The sequence below is a fragment of the Larus michahellis genome, chromosome 6, assembly GCF_964199755.1.
Source record: "Larus michahellis chromosome 6, bLarMic1.1, whole genome shotgun sequence".
NCBI lineage: Eukaryota > Metazoa > Chordata > Aves > Charadriiformes > Laridae > Larus > Larus michahellis.
This window is the reverse complement of record NC_133901.1, coordinates 12,168,759-12,189,026: the sequence shown is the minus strand read 5'-3', so window position 1 is coordinate 12,189,026 and position 20,268 is coordinate 12,168,759. Positions and strand designations below refer to the sequence as shown.

The 20,268-nt window shown below is 43.6% G+C and overlaps 1 protein-coding gene across 1 annotated transcript; it reads right to left on the bottom strand.

Annotated features, from left to right (window-relative positions):
- Positions 1 to 327: 327 nt before the first annotated feature.
- Positions 328 to 19,161, bottom strand: MSL2 (MSL complex subunit 2). The gene is made up of 2 exons (XM_074591989.1): positions 18,337 to 19,161; positions 328 to 4,505 (listed from the first exon to the last, which is right to left on the bottom strand). The coding sequence occupies exons 1-2, from the start codon at positions 18,476 to 18,478 to the stop codon at positions 2,908 to 2,910; spliced, it is 1,740 nt and encodes a 579-aa protein (XP_074448090.1). The 5' UTR covers positions 18,479 to 19,161; the 3' UTR covers positions 328 to 2,907.
- Between the last annotated feature and the right edge of the window lie 1,107 nt (positions 19,162 to 20,268).

The following is a 20,268-nucleotide window of genomic DNA, read 5'->3' as shown; positions in this document are numbered from 1 at the left end:
CTTGCTGTGGGACGTGCTGGAACAAATTTTCGCTCAACTCTTGGACTGCAACCAGCGCTGGAAGGTCCCAGAACGGGAACCGCTGCCCCTATCGCTCTAACATGGAAACTTAACGCTTTTCCAACTAGAACCGCTGCAATTATTTTCAACAACATGACCGTCCTTTCCATTGCTCAGCTTATTCAAGAACAACTAGCCGTAAGTTAAGAAAACCAGACCAAGACAACCCTAATTTAAACAATTAGAGAATTAGTCATCAAGGGACTAAGTAGTATTTAGACAGTAAGTTCAACATATGCCACACTGATGCCCTTAGCAGTTGCAAAATAGAATTAGAAAACTAACATTTATTAAATCAATTTGAATTTTAATATACATTTCAAGAACGTGGCAGCATAAAAGGAAATGTTTTTAGAAACAACCTGAATCTACCATTTGCAATTTTACATCAATGGTCAGGATTTTCCTGTCAACAGTTCCAAAACACGCTTGACCTAAATTCTCCGACTTTTGGTACCATATTGAATGCAGCAGTGAGATAGTAAGGATTCCAGGTACTCCCGCATCTCTGGAGCAAAGGTACTCTGTATTTAATTTAATGAAAGTCCTAACAAATGTACCAGCAAACAATCTCAGCAAAACTTAACAGCTCTGCAAAAGCAGTCGGACACAACCCATGCTGTGCAGTTCGCTCCCCTCAAACCAGACTCCGGTTTGGCTACTTTTCTTACACGTAGTGGACTAATAAAACAGATTTACATTAGTAGGTCACCATCAAACCACCAAATTAGAAAATGGTAGAATCCTTTTGGGTCAACACAAAAATCACATACAAGTTTAACTAAATACATTTTAATAGGACATCGTTAAATCTCATGAGGGCTAAAAAACACAGATCTTAGGTACTTGGGTTGGCAAATAAAGACAAGAATACTAAGAAGCATTTTCCACCATTTACTCATTATCAAAAATATTTTTCAACTCTTCTTGCAAAACAAAAACAAAAAAGTACAGACTGGACACGTACATCACATTTTTTTTCTTCCTATGGCTTTAACCCCCCACCCTACCCACCCCACAAAAAAGACGGGGGGAGAAACAAACCAAAACCAACAAAAAGATCCAACCACATTCACAGAAAATGACACCATGGTACACTACAAAACAAAAGGAGGTGTCATTTGTGTCCAAAGGTTTTTGCTTATTTCTTAGGTGAGGAACCGTCATTGTACATGCTTTGTGCCAAATCAAAATACACCTAACGTTAGGCCCAAAAGCGCCACGGGGGTCGTTGGATGAATAAAAGGACAGATGGACGCGGTAAAGTAACTCAAAAGCTTCACATACTATTTAACATGCTGTTGAAGCAGGAACTGCCTTTTAAATTAGAAGGTAATGTTTTGTGTTCTAGTCAGCCCATGTTTGATTTGTGCTCTCTCATTCAAAGAGGAGAAATTTCTGCTCTCACAAAGCAATCTGACTCGTTTAGGCTGCCAAGGAAGCCCTAAATACAAGTCTTAAGTTCTTCCACTTGTACTCTCATTTAGGGATTGCGCTGAAATAAACCATTTTTGCATAAAGCTGGATTCCTACAAAGGCGCTTTCATTTTACCACTTTCTGAGATAAGCTCTTTGACAACTTGGTGTTATTTTTCCATTGGCCTTTCAGCCCAGGTTGAAAAGCACTGACCTTCGAAAGCTACTTTCAACATTACTCGCGAAAAATGAGATAGATTCTGGGTGGAGTGAGTTAGCTAGCTTATTCTGGCTAAGAAACATCTGAAATACCTGACCTTAGCAATCGATCCTCTGCCCCATCCAAAAGATGCCCATCAGCGAAGAACTACCCTCAAGGGGATGGGTCCCAGGTCTGTTGTGGTATAAATGTAATCAAACACACGCACCCCCCCGCCCCCGTGGTGATAACTGCTGTGGAGGTGTCTGTGTATCCCAGGCACTGAGCAGCAGCGGGGAGGGGGAATGATAATCAGACAAGGGGTCTCTCTTTAACCTACAAACCCCCCTCTTTTCTAGAGGCAACAGCAGTAAAACCAGCAGAACTCAAAAACAAAAACACCACCAAAAAGGGGGGTGGAAAAAAAAAAACAAACAGTAATTTTCTCCCCCCAGCCAAAAGTCAGTAACACGTCAAACAGACAGGGCTGGCACCGAGGGCACAAGTGACCAGGAACGGGACCAGTGGGATTGTCAAGAAAACAAAAAATGAATAATGTTAATGGAGACGGTGTGTCCGCGTCAGTGGTTCGACCTTCGCGTTGAACCAACTGATCTTCCTGAGCCTTGTCTGGAGATTGAGCTGCTTTTTGGGCTATCGGCTTCCTCAGCATATTTACTGATCTGGTTTTATTTATTTTTTAAACTGTTCCATAGAGCAGCTAACCAATTCTCTCCATCAGAAATGATCTACCCTTTTCAGACTGTATTCTCCAGCTCAGTGCTGAGTTCCCTACAGGAACACAAGGTTATTTCCTAGTAATGGTGACTGTAAGTAATCAATAATTATTCTTCTACGCCACAATCTAGCACAGTTTAGATGGACTAACTAGATACCACTTTTCTACATTTAAGCAGAAGCTTTGACTGAGCACAAAGCATGACCGAGTACAATGAGGTTAAATATATTCCTTGCCAAAGATCTTGTGATAAAATCATTTACATCAGCAATTGATCTCAAACTATGAGGTGCTGTAAGAACTAAAAACAGTTTTAGGGTAACTCCTCCATTATCTGCAACTATTTCCCAGACACTAATACACATAACATAGCAATGAAAAACACTTGATACAAGTGATCTAAACGCAGGAGCTCCAGCAAGTTAAACAGAACCATAGCTGCCATAAAACTGTAGCAGTTCCCCTACTGATGGCAGGGAAAAGAAAGAAAGATTCAACAGTCATATCTCATGTCTATAGCTTCATCCAAACTTTTCTCGTCGTGTGTACTGGCAGCTAAAAACGTCGTTACTGGTGACCCTGTCACATTGATTACACTGGTGCTTGTGCTGGCATTGCGCACCGCAATGCTTGTCACATTAATGCCCAAAGTAAGCCTAGTCTGCTCCAAGGCCTTTTCTGGCACTGCAAATGCCTCCAGCTTCTTCTCCCCATTAGCCATGTAGGAGTTTTGGCAGCCACGGCATATGCAGTCAAGGCAGGCTTTGCGGTTAGAATAGCAAGGGCAGCGTTGGCCACGGCATGTAAGAACACTTGGATTTTGGGTGGCACGACCACATTTACACCCTTTCTTTTCTTGTGGCTTTTTATACACAGTTTTTGTTGGGCTTCCTGGCATAACGTTACTGCTAGGAACTTTCTCCTTTGCTTTGTCTTTTGTTTTCAGCACCCCTGGTTTGGCTTTTGGGTGGGATTTCTTAGGGGCATGTTCCAAATTCTTTTTCATGCTTTTGTTAGACAGGAGCACAGTTTTACTTATTTTGGGAGTAGTGCCTCCATTAGGTACAGTTGCGATAGGCTGCAAAGACATTTTATTTTCCTGTTTCACTGTTACCGGAGCCGATGCTCCCAGTGTTGGGCCACAGATGATGCTGGAGATGGGCAGAGGTTGAACCTTTTCGCTGTCGCTTTCTGATCGAGATCGCTTTCTGTTTAACTTAACTACCTTAGGCGTCGCCGCCGTACAGGAGATTCCGTGAGGAGAAGCATCTGTGGACATGAAAATGTTATGGCTAAGGGGCGGGGGAGAAAGCTGCAGGAAAGGGCCATTAGTCATGTTCGCTTCCAAGCTGGGCTGCAAATTAGAATCACAGACTTCAGTATTTGAAACGGTCTCTAAGCTCCGGAGCACCTCCTCAACGCTAAGGAGGAGCGAGCCGCCTGGTTTTATATCTTCACTGAAACTGCAGATGTCAATGCCTGTCGTGCACAAGTCACTAGTAGAAACTGTATCGCACACAGGCTGCAGGCTGCTAGAGATATCTTCAGTTTTTATATACTCTCCAGTACTACAGACATCAATTGTGTTTGCGTGTTCAGGAGAAGGAATATTCACTCCGAGTTTATCTACTGAAAGCCCATTACAATTGGGCAACCCGTTGATAACAGAACCTCTAATATCAATATTGTGTGTGCTTTCAGGTATTGACGTAAAACTAGCTGGAGGATCGGGTGTGAGTTCTGAGGTTGAAGGTACTGGGGAATGCGTCAAACACAAAGCCAAGGCTGTATCGGAAGATTTGTCTGTCTCTTCGTGGAGTGGTGAGCCATCTTTGAGCAAAGCCAAAAGATCTGCAGAACAATCGACTGCCTGGATTATATCTCGTGCCAGTGGAGTCTGCGTTATGTATTCGCAGAGTTTCTTATAGCAGTTCACTAAGATGCTTAGCTGCTTATTCTCCTCAAACTGTTCGTAGTCCTTGCACCAGCTACATGACGGTTTCATCATCATCTTCTTGCCTTTACAAGTTTTGCAGACATAATGCTGACACGTGGAGTTGGTAGGAGCAATAGGGTCTTGTAGCAAATTTCCTAAGGAAAAAAGAAAGAGAAAGATTACGATGGACTCAAGGCAGGTTTCCAGGATAACGGGGGATGAATTTTTTGTACTATCAAAAAAACTGCCTGAAAAAGTTCAGTAAGTGACAAGAAAACACACCATCCAAACAACAGCCTGTAAAAGTTTTCCATGGCTGCCATATCTGGTTTTAAAACATTAAAAAAATTAGAAGCAAACCATCACACCATAATTTGTTGTGCTGCTTCAGCCTTTGGAAACGCTCTCAAGTAAAACACTACCGATCCCCTTGTCCCCTTCTGCCACTGAAACTTACACAACACCCAGGATTTCTATGAATTCACCAAAAGTGCAACAATAAACCCCCATGAAGAGCCACTGCAGAGATTTTAATGAAATTAGCGAAAAATAAATGGCAACGGAGCAGAGGGAAACTCTAAAAGGAATGTAAAAATGATGAAATACCAACCCCAAAAGGAAAGAAGACACAGCAGACTGTTTTACTTTTCATTTAGCTGGGACTAAAAATAGAGCCTCGCTTTGTGACAGTCAATGCCGTGAATAAAGACCAACATTTTTAGCTTTGCAACCAACAAAAACCATTAAATGGATCCCACGATTTCTTATAAACACTGAATAAAACACCTAGTAATATATTTGAATAAAAATGAAAGAAAAAAAGACTATATTGCTCGCTAGAAGACCACTCTTCTGCCAAACCAGAAGGTACAACAAGGTGACTCTGAACCTCTCCCGGGGAGAGGTGGCTCCTGGTTTTCCCATTCACAGGCACACATCAATGAAATAATATTTAAAATAGTGATACTGCCATAGCCACGATGCTTAAATACTTGTAAGTGTCAACAGCAGCTCATGTCCTGGGCAGGAGCAAAGAAGAAAGGATTTTCTCTGAGATCTTAACTGTTAAGAATAAAGAACTAATAATAAATATCGGTTGCTAAAGGCATCACCACACCTGACAGCACAGAACGTTTCAAGACACACAGTACTGAATCTAGAAGGTCTCTAGAATGTCTCCAGATCTCAGAAACAGTAAAAACCTGGAAGAATGGTTTTTTTGTTTTTTCTTAAGAACGAACCAAGTAACACATAAGGATAAAATATGAAAGAACGGAGGCAACTGAAATTCTGTATAGAAATAATCCAACTAGTAACTGTATCCAGAAAGTGACAGTATTGCTTTGCTATTTGTAGCCAGCTCTAAGCCAGAAAGATAATCTAAACACCTACATTAAATTCCAGAGTTATCTAGTCATCCACGCAACAGGTTTCCCTCCTTTCCAAGAGCAGATTTTCAGCTTTGATCAGACCTTTCTCCCCATGAGGAGCCTTTGTTGGAGGAATCACAACCATCAGCAAATTCGCACCCAGATTTTCCAACGTGAAAAGATGCTCTTACCAAAAAAATGAATAAAATTAAACAATTTGGGAAGAGAAAGCAAAGTGCATATATTGAAACAGACTGAGGAAAAAAAGAACCTTATCAATTATAAAGATATTTTCTCTTATCCCTCACTTGCCAAGGACATTGTAATCACACAGATCTTCTGTAACTGATTCTCGTTATAGCGCTTGGAAGGTATATAATTAACTGGACCTAGTCGAGTGGACTGAGTTATCAACTAAGGAACAAACCCCAGCCTTTCTACCTTGTATCGCCTTAGACGAGAATCCAAGGCCTCAGGTAGAAGAGCAAGACACACTATAGTAACCTTTAGCGGTGGTAGCACTTAGAATATGAAACTTGTCCCCAGTCTGTCGCTTTTGTCAAAACGTTCCACCTCCTTTCCTAACCTAACCTCCGTACTCTTCGCTATTCAAACAACTACTGAAAATTCAACTTTTCATGTGCGTTTAAATAGGAAATTTGCATTAGCGCAGTGATTCTGCACCACTGTTGAATTCCTTGAGTGAGCGGACTATCCCATTTTCCCTTGGAAATCTGAATGCCCTGGTACCTCTTTGGGAAAGGGCTGCTCCAGCCCTCCACCTGAGCTCTCTTGCAGTAACAGTAGCCTCATTTAAACTGGTTTTTGAGGAACAAATAACAAGAGTCAATACTGAAGTCATCATTACATGGCATTTTTATAATAAATTGAGAGAAAATATAATTGTTCAGAAAGCTGGCAGGTGGCACCCATCTACCCAACATCCAATAGTGAGAACTGTCATTACAGCACGACGGGAACAGGGGTCGCAGGGAGCGGCGCAGTATCTGAACACGGCTAATTGAAAGCAATGCAGGAGGAACACTAAGCGTGAGAAGTTGTAGAACAGAGAAAGGTTCAAAGCACAATTACAGCAATACTAGATGGGAAACGCACTTCACGACCAAAGAGCAGGTATTTAACTCTTCTTTGCTGATGAAATGAGGAAGGGCTGTCTGAGGAAGTGCCACTCCACAAGACCCACCAGCAAAACACTCCTCAAGTTAAGCAGTGAAGACTGAAAGCCAACAGATGGAATGTGAAGTCACAGACCCAACCTGCAAGTGGACATTTTTTCTTTTAAAGTTCCCTTTAAATGGTACTGTGCAAACAGCAATGCAGGCAGAGACGGCCATCGTGGTCCTACGACTGGATTTGATTTTGTGAGAAAAGTCGCTAACTCCCATGGGGAAAACCAAAAGCAAGCTTTAAATCCCATTGGCTAGTCTCGGAAGTCACGTCCTTCAGCAGAAAGAGTTCACAAACAACTGTCCCTTCTGGATCTTGAGCCTTTCCAACAGGGCAGGCAGAAAGCCATGCCAGGGCCAACGCAGGAGGCAAACGCACCTAACAACTCCTTCATTTAATGCTTTGAGACTTCGGATGCCATCGTGAAACCACACACATCCACGGCGCTTCCAGGACCAAAATCCCACCAGCATTAATACCCAACAGAACAAAGCTGTTGGGTGTGCTCCTCAGTCCATCTTTAGCCCCTCTTTGCTACTTATGATGATTAAGTATGAGTTATGATGATCAATGCTTTACAGAATATGAAGCACTAAAATATTTCAGAGTTGCAACCAAATAAAAAGTACAAAAATTTAACTTTTAATTAGGTTTCAAAAAAAAAAAAAAGTCATCACCAACTGTGTATTTTACTTCTCCCAAAATATATTTGGCTGAAACTGTTGAATGGATACGAATGCTAAAAGAGGATACTGAAAATTTTAAATTTCCAGAAGATTTGAGGGAAAAAACCCCCACAGACAGACAAGACAAAACATTTTACATGCTCTCACTGAAGGAAAGAACAGAGCGAGTTCTACTCTCAGTAAATGCCAGGCAACCTACACGGGAGAGACATTAGGAATGCCTGAGATGTGGAAATATTTTCAGCTTGAGCTCATATCTCATTGAATATTCATTCTTCAAAGTTTCTCTCTCGTATGGATTCTGTGGCACCTATCACTTTCTCCAGCTTTAGTATCATTAAACTAAAACAAGAGTCAAACATGAGATGCAAATTCACAGAAAATTAAGTTTCATTACTTTTAATACTCAGGGAATAGTATTAAGTCAGCAACACTATCCTGGACAGACAACACCCAAGCTGCTGCCCAGAATCTGGAGGTACCAAGCTCTGGGATGTTCCAAACAGCTGGGCTGTACAGGCTCCCAAGGCGTAACACTCATTTGATGCTGCGAATTACAAGATCTTCCCAGATTAAGATGATGAACTCCACCAGGAAAATAAATCTCCTCTTTAACTACTTAAAACCTAATCAGTCACAACAGGCTTTGACAAGAAGTTCCCTGGTCTGCTATCAATCATGCTGAGAATGACCTTTTTGTTTCAAACATTACTCTTACTAGTGTCACTTGACAATCCCTGGTTCTTGGGCTGGATAAGGCAACAGTCAATCCCTGTCCCCTCTTCCACACCACTCGTGGTTTTCCAACACCTATCACGTAACCCTCCAAGTCTTTTCCGGACTGTACACAAGTTCTTCTGACGTTGGATCACCCTTCTCCTAACTCTCCCACAGTTCTTTTTTGAGATGGGGGGACCACAACTGCAACACCATAAGATACAGGTGAACCACAGGTTTATACAGTGCCATAATACAGTTACTCCCCTTTATTCTCTATTCCAGTTTTGGTTTTCAGCATTTGCTTTGCTCTTTTGATTGATGCTCGGTACTGACCTGACACTCTCATGGAGTTTTCTATTGCAAGGTCAAGATCTCACTTTTGGCCTGTAACCAGCAGTGCTACCACTTTCTATAAATTTACAAATTTATATAGATCTGCAAGATAAAAAAATGGTGGGCTCTGAGAAGTTAATATTTTTCCATGTTTATAATTTTATTGCGCAGTCATTCATCCGCGTAAGATCCTTCCGCAATTACTCAATGCAGGCCTTCATTTTTACTGCCCTAAATAGCTTGGTATTACTAAACTTTGCCTCATCTTTTCTCACCCTCTTTTGCAAGGGGTATATTAATACACCAAAAGCAAAACCGTGTCCTTACAAAGCCTCCAATAAGAGGCTTTCCCTAAACAACATCAGTTCTTAACTATCCTACTTTCAGAAAGATTTACTAAACATCTCCATTAATATGAGCACTTACATTTAATATGCTGCATATACAGAGGAAATACTTTTAATATATTATTTCCAAAATATCACAGCTGTCCTGGAAAGGTTGCTACCAGGAGGGAGGTCATTTAAACCACAAGGAATACTTCCTATTGTGTTCCTTAATGAGTATTACTTCACAGCTGCAGGAAGAGGGGAAGCATCTGCAAATTGTATCTGAGACCAAAGGGAGGAGAAGAATTGGGAATCAAAGCCATTGTTAGGTTTATATATCCAGCAAATGTGCTACAAATGGATGAAATTCACCGAGAAGAAAGACTTGAACAGGTCACCTCCTTCCCTTCTCATCCCTCCTCAGCAAAGGCAGCAATATAATGCCCTAGAAAAGGGGCTAAACACCAGTAACTACTTTAGCGCCCTTGGAAAAGCCTACTGAAACTTGATATATTGCATTTTTTAACAACTCAAAGTCTTAAGAATGATGTTAACTATTAAATCTTAATTTGATGAAGTAAACTAGAAAAGTTTATGATGTCAAGTTTTTGTTACAAGTATAAATAAATGTATCACTGGGGTTAATCTCCAACATTTGTCTGCCAAAAGAGTCTCTTTAATCTTTGACTGCATTCCTATCACCAGAAGTCACCCCTGTTTTAAAGCAAGCAGGAGCTCAGCAGCCCAGCCCTCTTCTGCTGTCACTCCCCCTGACTGACGCGGGGGCAGGCGCAGGACTGGCAGCCACGAAGAAGGGGAGAAGAAAGCTCACCCGCACCAGTTCATCTCTTAACATCGAACATTACAATGACCAAGATGGCATCTTTAAACCAAGAATTACAAAAAGCCTCTGTGAACTTTGGATCAGTCAGAAGTTCTACAGCTCTGTTAAATCTAGCCAGTTTAAAAAACCAGGAAGCTATAATCAATCTGACCGAGCACACGTATACTTTTATGTTACACTTAATATTTAACAAGCACCTCAAAGTACTAAGCAGAAGCTTAACAGTTGGACTGCTAGACTTTCAGGATTTTCATTTCTGGGTTAAACATGATCCAATTGTTTCTACTAAAATAATTAGCAACAGGCAGTAGGTTCTAACAAATTGCTATTCAAGCTTCAGAGGTAACCACCTCCTGAAGGATGGGAGCTAGTCCTCACCAGTACCACTTGATAACGACTTTTTGAAATTCAGGTGTCCGTTTACCTACGGCTCAAGCACTTCAGCTGAAGAAGCCCCTGAAGAAGGCTTGCTCCTCACACCACCCTCCTGCACCGCTCCCTTCTTCAACCCCACACAGCACCTTTTCATCTAAGAAACTATCAGCTGGATCCCACTGAAGGGTAAGGAGATCAATGAGGTTTCAAAGCACAACAAAGAAAGATGCAATCATAAAAGCAGTAGCGTTTTCCGAGTTTGATAAAAAACCTAAAAGCACTATTTGCAAAACTATTTGATGACAGACAGACATATGATAAGTAGTGAAAAGGTCTGTTAACCATCTGCAGAAAAATAAAACAAATGTCTAAGATCTGTTTTATATGGGTGCAAGATCTGGATATTTACTACAACAGAAAATAACTAAATACAGTCTAAACCAGAGAAACTTCAAGAGAGGTTAGTGCAAGGGACAACTGCCAAGGACAAGACAACAGTGGAAGGTCTCCTTCCACAGACCTCAAGCCCTAACATAAACCCCTTCCAACCGGACACTGAAGATGGTGGGCTTGAACCACGGGCTCGTTGATACCTTTCACAAATGCTGCAACGAAGTCAAGAGGCAGAGTGACCAACGGAGGTTTGTCCTACCCCTGCCCCAACCAACTGTCCCGGTTAGAAGAGAGTTTGGCAACTTTTCTCACCAGGCAGAAACCTACTGGATCACCTGGCAGAGGTGCCACCCATCACCCAGGTGCCCTACACCCAACTCCCCAGCCTTTGGGAAACAAATCCCCATTTGTAGCTACCACACTCTTGGTTGGGAGGCACGAGGACACAAGACACATCTGCAATATTACTAGCACAAAAGTTTGAACCTATGTCTCTGAGTATTTCAGAGCATCCTCCATCAACAAACAACTATGAAAAATTAGCTACAGACATTACTACCCTCATATAGGGATGGTCATGACTAATAATAATTGTATAACTCTCTGGAAAAAAAACAAAAAATGCACTATTTTTGTCTGAACATCATGGGAATCCAAATTAACCATGGTAATAATACAGTTAGACTATTTTTCTGCGTATTTGGAGAAATACAGTTAACCTCTTTGGCTAAAGTTCAAGAGAAAAACCAGAAATATGACAACAAATTGCATTTAAACTGTAGAAGGGACTGCTTTGTTCTCTGACTCCACCCCCCTGCATAATAAACAACAGAACATACTTTACCAAGTCCTATGTCAAAGTTATATTTCTGTTTGTAAGTACTTGCATTTACAAAAAAAAAAAAAAAATCACTGACTGGAAAAATTCTAAATGTATTTTTAATAAACTAGGTGGCAAAGTTCAAACTTTGTCATGAACAAGCTTTAAAAAGATAAATAAATTCATCTTTTTCACCATCCAGTATAAAGTTTGCATGTAATGATGTCTTCCGAAAGTCAAGGTTACTGTATTTTAAGAGGTTTTAAATGGCAAAGTAAACATTTTTCTTAGACACATAAGATTAATTTAACATGTTTCTATGCAGCATAAACACTAAAAGAGTTAAAACTTGCTTTGCAAGTTATAGATCAAGTCAAATATATTTATCACAAACAAAAAAAAACCCAATCAATGAAAACTATTTTTTCCTGCCAAACAAAAAAATTCATGCCATCAAGATTAACCACGCAATCTTAAAGTAAACTGTGCTCCTCAAGCCCACTGGAGAAGGCCCAGCAAGCCCTGTGCTGCGACTGCAAGGCTCAGGAGGCAGAATAACAAATTACATCACTGAAGGACTTCAAAGTGAATTTCTCCATAAAAGCAGGAAAATCTTTACTATCTGGAAAGCACAGAAAGGTTGTGCTGTGCATCATTTCTCAATGCAAAGATGCAAAGAACCTTTTCTGGCCTCACACAGAACTCCAATAATATCCAGCAAATACTTACTCCATATTTAGTCAAACTAATCTGTAAACCATAACATGGTTAAGAAAACACCACCAAAGGAATCTGTGTTTGAACGCACTATGTCCATAGACCTGGACAACTAAGGTGTCCCAATAAAGATGCCTCTTGGCAACATATTAACTGTTCTTTAAACACTCTGAAACACAAACAGTTTAATCGATATCCTCAGGCGACCATCAAAACCTGTCCATCATCTCCCGTTGCCTCAACGAGAAACACGCTCTCATCTCAAATCACATCAGAAGACAATACTGCAATCTTCGCTCTGCAACCCACTTTTTTAAGCCCAGTATCAACCATCCATTAAGGTGGAAACCACAATTACTTCTCCCTACTCCTCAATTTTGATCTAAGACAGAGGAGTATTTTTAGTTTAGAAACCAATTTGAATTCAACTGGTAGGACTTTATGTTATCAAAACACATGCAGTACAACGCAGACAACCCTGAAAGAGCAGTTCTCCCAGGAGTCACACACAGGATTTAAAAAACAGGAAAGGGAAACAGTGAATTAAAGTAAGGAGATTTTAAGAGGAAGAGAAATCATCCAACATGTTCTTGGCTAAAAACTGCTGTATTCAGAGATGCGCGAGTGGACATTTTATAGGCAGCTGCCTGTGCTGGTTATCTCCAGAACAAGAAGAAAAGGAATACCTGCAGCACAAGGTATTTGAAAGATAGTTAGTCCCATAGTCCATGCTCCCTGATGGTTGTTTTGGAGATTCTGGTTATTTTGCACATTCTTCAAAAATTCAGGATTTTGGCAATCATTCGTGTAATTTTTAAGGGGAAAATAACATACTTCTAAAAACTACCGATATCTAATAGCTAGTCAGTATCTTTCATCATTGAAAATGGAGGAAAGAAGAAAATGTCAATTAAAAATACCTGAAAAGAAAGCATCGATCCAGATCACACTTCAAACACAAAAGGCAACTCTGATCTGGCAGCATGGCTCATGATCAGCCTTCACTCTCCTTAATCTAAGGAGAATGGACAAGGAATGAGAGTTATAGGCTAAACTTTTCCATTGCAAAACTTAAATACACTTTTTCACTTTAAAATGTCTATATCCAAGCTTAACTCACTTAGTCATGGCTCACATCCCAAACAGAAAATCCAGTATCATGCATATAATTAAGTTTTATTAGTAGTGAGAATTTGCTTCTTCTGCCTTTTTCCATCTCTGTGACCAGAAATCAAATTTTCTATAAAGTTTACAGCTAATTAGGTGTCACCCAACTATCTTCTCTTCTCTGAAGGTCATCACGTAACTTCTGCATGCCTCAGATTGTCTCCATACCATCAGCAAAAAAAAGACTTTACTTCCTCTAGAGCCATAATTCACTTGCATTCCACTTGCTTGTGGTGCTTCTTCCCCCTCAGATATTTGTAGACATTTTCATGTGAAAGTTTAATGAAACTGTGCAGGTCTAATTCACAATGTCCCAGTGACAAAGTACAACCCAAAACAATAACCTCTACTTGGGATCCGTACCGACACCACTAAGAGCAACCGCCAAGGGGTCCGGAGAAGGTCACAGCACGTACCAGCGTAGGGGGGAAGCAGTCAGAACTGCAGTAGCAATGGACAATTAGCTCAGCAAGGGGCAAGGAAGAAGAGAAGCCTTCACAGGTCCAACAACAGGGACAAGACGGCACAAAGATGGAAAATTTTACACAACTCCATATACCACCAACTATGGAGAAATTTCAAAGCTAGCTAGCAGGAGTTCCACAAGACTCAACTTCTGTTGACAGTATAAAATTTTCAAAAAATAGGCTAATACTTTTACACAAGAGCAGGATGGAAATAACATCCCCATACCGTCCTTTAAATAGGAAAAGAGAACAATTTTAATTATTTTTTTTGGTAATCCATGCCATTCCCCATGCTTGGAAGTTGCTTCCATAACGCTACCTAACTATTTAGCCTTCAAGCCTCTCAGACTCTCAAGAGCTATCTCAAAACATCTGATGGGAGCTCTACAAGGTACCACTCAGTACCGTCATGCTGTTTCTTTGTTCCTTCCCACCCCTTATCTCCCCTAAACCACATGTTGTCTCACATCCCCTTACTTAGATTACAGGATGTTTAAGGCAAGAACTATATTCTTATCCTGTATTTCTACAGCACAAGCTACAGCTGGGTTCCTGGCTAAACATAAAGTGTTGTCCTAAAGCCACACAACCTTTCAAGCACTTTCACATTCTAAATTGGCAATAACAATCTTTTGCACATCTTTTAAATATCTTTCGGAGGTTCCAGGATGAAGTTTTCCATGGATAAAAAGCTAAGCTGATCTGACTGGCAATCTGTCTCTTACAGGCATTTTAACTGAATTTGAAAAAAAGGCTGTTAATGCTGAAAAGCCAACAGAACCTTTGAATGACTTGCAGTAACCAACATGGTATTTGAAAAAGAGAACACCACTTTTAAGAAGATTTTTATCCCAATAGGCATTACTTTTAAAACATAGAAGTTTGTTGCATAAATCCTACTAAACTATTTTTAAATTCAATGTGGTATTAACATGCAATATAATAATAATCACTTTAGTCCAGAGACTGAAACTGAGATTTCCCATCCTCAAAGCACATAAGGCACATACCTTCTGTCTAATGCATGCTCGGGAGTAGTTATTTTTAAGTTTTAAAAGCTCTAGGAGATATTGTCTTATACATCCCTGTGAAAGGATGATGCATTACCTACAACACCATCTAGGAAACTATCACATGAGCACACTTAAATCCTAGAAACATACACCGCCGTACCATCGACATAATTTAACCTTTATAACCCATTAGGCAAGGCAGAGACCGCAAATCCACCTGGAAGAGATTTAGTTGACTTACAATGGCTGTAAATACAATACCGTATTTACATTATGACCTACTGATGGAACTTCATGTATGCCCATCTGAATCTAAAATCAGAGCTTTAATTAGAATTGCATAATTACAGGGGTCCAAAAACTTCTGCCACCCCTATCGTGTGAGCTGGTTTAAAAGATCATCAGACCAAAAGAAAATGAGTTGGCTTATGTCTAGTGCATTGAGAAAGTAGTGATTTATATAGCTGTCACTAATTTCTTCTAAAAACAAGTCTCTAAAATTAAAGGGACAATCTTGCCTGTGGAATTAATACCTACAGCAAAACAAAGCCTTACAGAATGCATCCAGAGAGATTAAATACTGAGGAAAGGCTGATGACATAAGGAGCACTAATTTGGGGAGTAATTTCCCCAAGGGAATTCTTCGAAGTCCAACATTTGAGGCTTTAACCAATTGTAGGGGCTTTATGCATTACTGATAATTCATGCAGCATTTCTCCAACAAAGCACCATTTTTAAACATTTACAGTCAAGACTGCATTCTACTAAGATCTGTGCAAGGGAAGTACCAGACATGCAAAGATCCATGTACATGAACCCATACACAGGTATTTGGATCTCACAGTCTAAACAGACAAATAGGGTAGAAAGCAGTAGTAAGCATCTGAAAAGCTTTTAAATATTTTTTTAAAAACCCATGCTGTGAAGTTTTGGGTGGTCACAGCACTCACTCTTGTGATCATAACATCTTACAAAGTAATCTTTACTTCAGTACCTAAACTTTACCTTTTAAATCACTAAAGTTACAAAGGTTTTGATGGTTGGATAGGCTTTATGTGACCTTAAGTATGCAGAAGGTATAACAGCTCTTAGCACTAACATGTACAAGAGAAAAAAAGTATTTTAAAAATATCACAGCAAGGTCGGAGGGGCAAAGAGAGAAAGGGGCACCAATATCCACCCCTGATAGAAGTGGGAGAAAAGGAACACAAAAAGCAAACAAGAAAAAGAGGGCTGATTTGCCTTTACTGGTCTGAGCTGAAGATTTATGACTCTGGTCAACGCCAGAGCGGACAGTTTTGTATTGGGCAGGACCACTCTCCCATGACTAACTGCCTGCAGGTTCAAGAAAGACACTACTAACTCTGCAGGACAGAAACTGTATTTTACTGTATGGCTTCACAAAGAGCCTGGTATTCACTGAGGCCTCTGTATGCTACCACGCCACAAAGAGGAGCCCAAGACACAGAGAGAAAGTACTGGGGAGTCACTTGTAGATAAAATATCTGAAACAAACAACAGTTATCTGAGAGCTAGGCACAGTAGAAAAAAATATAAGCCAAAGAAGTAACGTTAAAATTCAAAGAAAATAAAGGATGAAGAGGGGAAACGGAACCATTAAGAAACAGTTTGTAAGTAGGAATATCCATGGAAGCACAAGTCAATAAAGAAAACAAACGAAAATGCATGGTCTGCTCTACGAAACCGAGAGGGACAGAAAAGCCAAGCAAGAAAAGCTGAAGAGGGGAAAAATAGCTCAGGAATTCGGGCAGGGACAAATTAAAGATAGACGATTTCAATAGCACAGAGTGTAAAAATAAGACTGCAAAAAGCCAAGAAGGGAAGAAGTCAAGGCAAGGAGTACAAAGAACACATTTCAGAAGACCAGTCTTAAGAGTGGAGAGGCCAAAAAGCAAAGTAGTTAGAAACACGTAGTCCCTATGTTTAAAAATAAAAAAATCAGAAAAATATCAGCATATTTTTAGGCAAAAGCACTCTGATGATTGACCAAAAGCAAGAAGGACTTATTGAAAAAAGCACAATTAGGGACTGGAATTAACAGAGCCTAAGGTAACAAGCAAGAGCTAAAGAGCAGAGGTGCATCAATGTTGACATCAGGGTTATGTGAATAAAAAAACCCTTAGACAAATTATTTCAGGAAATGACGATGCAGTGATCCTGGGAATAGGCTCCCTCTTTCCCAGTACAAACAGATCTCTATTTTCTAAGACTTTAAGTGGGAGGAGCCAATGGCTACAGGATAGGAAGCATCCACCACTAGTTTAGCAGCCTCCACAGTTAAAATCCCGATTCTGTAAATAAATACAATATTTAACTTTATAAACCCCCGTAATTCAATTACATCTTATTGTGACCATACACATTAGTAAAGATAAACACACACAAACATAGTGGACATAAGTCAACTCTGTAAAGAGAATACAAACACACACAGGGCCAGGACTGAAAACTACCAGAAGGGAAAAAAAGGAGAATTAACGCAATTAATCAACGGAGAGGTCTAACACTTCGGCCTCCCTCTCCCAATGCCGACCAAGGTTTCAAAGGAAAGCTCAAGAAAGGTTGACAGCTTATTCCAGAGCTTCCTACCAGGAACGGACACGTGCCTCCACTTCATAAACACAGCAGAATGCAATTCCTTCCCAGGGTTCCCCAGGCTGTAATACTGAAATTCCAGATCTCTGCCTTTTCCCACAAAACGCAGAATATGCTCTGGTTTGGGGGAGGGGGCAGAGCGGGGAGATCCTACCAGACTTTCAGCCTATTTGCTTTTTATGGTAATTATTGTTATAGGACAATTATCTGCTACTCACCCCCCCCCCCCCCCCAAAAAAAATAAAAAATCCAAACATTGTTTCTGTGCGCTTAAAATTCCTGGCTTTCAATCTGAATTACTTTTTTGTTCTTTATGTTTCAAGGAGGGAATTAAAAAAAAAAAAGGAAAAAGTTCTTATTTCCCTGCCTCTATGGTCTGTATATTGTTTTGAGTATCTTTAACCACACTTGCTCTTAGTCATCACTTTTTTAAAGCAATTATCTCCACTATACCAGGGTATTCCGATAACCACTAATAACTACCATACCCTTGATGAAATAAAGTGACCATAATAAAGCGTTGCGTTTCGGGCAAAACACACTCTCTCAACAATAAAAAAAAAGCAAAACAAAACAGAATATTTTCTTCCCAGCCCGCCAGGCTATTCAGTCCCTAACACCCTTCTCTCTTTCCCACCAGCGGCGCCCGCACGTTTCCCCCCAATTCGGGCTGATTTTTCCCCACTCCACCGTTCACAACCCGCCGCCCCCCCCCCCCGCTCCCCCACACACGTGGGTCCCCCCCGCCCCCCACCGTCCCACCGGGACCGGGGGGGTGCTCCGCGGCGAAAATCCCGAGGAAAAGTTTTCTGGGCCGCCTCCGTGGGTGAGCCCGGCCCTCGAGGCGGGGGGGACACACACACGGCCCAGCCCCGCCGCCGCGGTCCCACCGGCGAAGCCCGCCCGAGGGGGGGCTCATTGTGCAGGGAACAAAAGAAAGATCCTCACCGCAAACGCAGCAGGAGAGGGACTGCCTGAAGAAGGGCAGGAGCTTGTTAATCTCGGTAAAGGACTGGGGATCCCCAGGGTCGTAGTTGAGCACCAGGCGGCTCGCTGAAACGTAGAGAGCAGTGGCATTCACCGGGTTCATCGCAGCCGCTCGCACGCCGCCGGCTCCGGGGTGAGAAGAAAGCGCGGCGCCGAGGCCGTGCCGGCCGAGGGGGCAGGTGGCCCCGGGGCGGGGGCGGCAGGCCGGGTGTCACCTTGGTCCGGGGCCACCTGGAGCCGCGCGGCGGCGGCGGCGGCAGCGCGGAGGCCGCGGCGGCCCGGCGGCCCTGTCAGAGGGGCCGCGCTGGCTCCTCCTCCGCCTCCAGCGGGGCCTCGCTCCCGAGCAGCGGCCTCGGCCCGCCCGCAGCCGCACAGCGCAGGGAGGAGGCGGCGGCGCGGCTACTCCAGGCTGCGGGCCATGCCGGGCCGCCCTCCCCTCCGAGCGGACGCTTCCTCAGCGGCGGCCCGCCATGGCGGCGGCCGCAGGGAGGAACGGCGAAGCCAGCTCAGGGCGGCGGCGGGCCGGGCCGCGCTGCCCGATCCGGCGGCGGGGGAGGGAGGGAGGGAGGGGAGGGAGGGAGGCGGATGCACCTGGGCCTCAGCGCGGCCGCATCACCGCGGCGCCGCCGCCGCCTCCTCCGCGGGGCCGGTGGCTGCTGGCCGGGTGGCCGCGGGGCGGGCGCCGCCGAGCGGGGCCGGGTCGGCCGCCGCGATCCGCGCCGCAATGTCAATAGCGACCGTTAGCTCCAACCGTCACTGCGGAGCCATCGCCGCTGCCGTCTGGCGCCCGGCACTGCGCATGCGCGGCCGGGACGCTTCCCTCCCCGCAGCAGGGGCCCATCCCGCGGGGCGGGGGGAGGGGGGAGCGCAGCGCCCTCTAGCGGGGTCCGCGCGCGCCGCCGCGGGGATGCCCTGCCGCCCTCGCCCTGAGGGAGAGGGGAGCGCGCGCGCCGTAACAGTCGCCGCCAACGGTCGCCCTCGCCTCAGGGCGGTCGCCACGCCGGCCTCGCGGAGGGCGGGCCGCCGCCGCTCCCTCGCCGGGCGGGCGGGGACGGCCGCCCCGTGCCCGGGGGCGTTTGGGCTTCCCCCGCGCTCCAGGCCGCCACCTCACGGGCGGCCGTGGCCTCTAGAACGGCTGGGCGCGGACGCTGCTCGGTGCTCCCGTCATGGCGAGCGTCTCCGCTCTCGCCTCTCGGGCTGAGGAGTCGGACCCCGCCTCTGCCTCAAGCCGTCCTGGAACCTGCAGCCAGGCCTGTCAAAATACCTCAGTCTGGGCGTGAGGCTCCGGGGTACCAACTGCCCCCCGCCTCCTCCCCCAGCGTGGAGCAAATCCAGTGTGTATGCCTTCGAAGTGAGAGAGCTGCAGGGCCTGTGAGGTTCTCAGAAGATGTAGCACAGGAGCAGACGTGGTTTGGGTGCCTCTGTGACCACCAGCTGCCCACACCAATGTATAGACGAAGTTTGTCACAAATGGTCGTGCTGCCCATACCCAGCGCTCTGGAGACCCCAATGTTTTGACACAGCAGTGGAGCCACAGGCTTGGGGCAGGTACGACCAAGACATGAACATGGGGGATTTTTTGCCTTCTCCAGGTTTTAGATCACTGGGGACATATGGAGGGAACTTCTGGTATTTCCACTGTAAGCATCGCTGCAGCCATTCACCACACCTCTGGATCCTGTGTTGCAACGCTGCCAGTGCCATCAAGGCAGCCCTCTCCCTGCTTCTCTGTTTGGCCTTTTGGGGAACTGTCTGATAGAACCTCTTCTTTTTCCCACTTGTCCCTCTCAGTGTTCACCTAGAGTTGCCCATGTTAAATTAATCAAAGAGTTTTACCTGTATCTTTTGTTCCTTGCTCTCTTCATGAACCTCCCCAGCTTTCCAGCCCAACTC

Excerpts from the sequence above, each read along its gene's own strand:
- MSL2 (XM_074591989.1), bottom strand. The coding sequence starts at position 18,478 with ATGAACCCGGTGAATGCCACTGCTCTCTACGTTTCAGCGAGCCGCCTG. Across the intron at positions 4,506-18,336 it reads CCTCTCCTGCTGCGTTTGCG|GAAATTTGCTACAAGACCCT; the intron begins GTGAGGATCTTT and ends TTTTTTCCTTAG.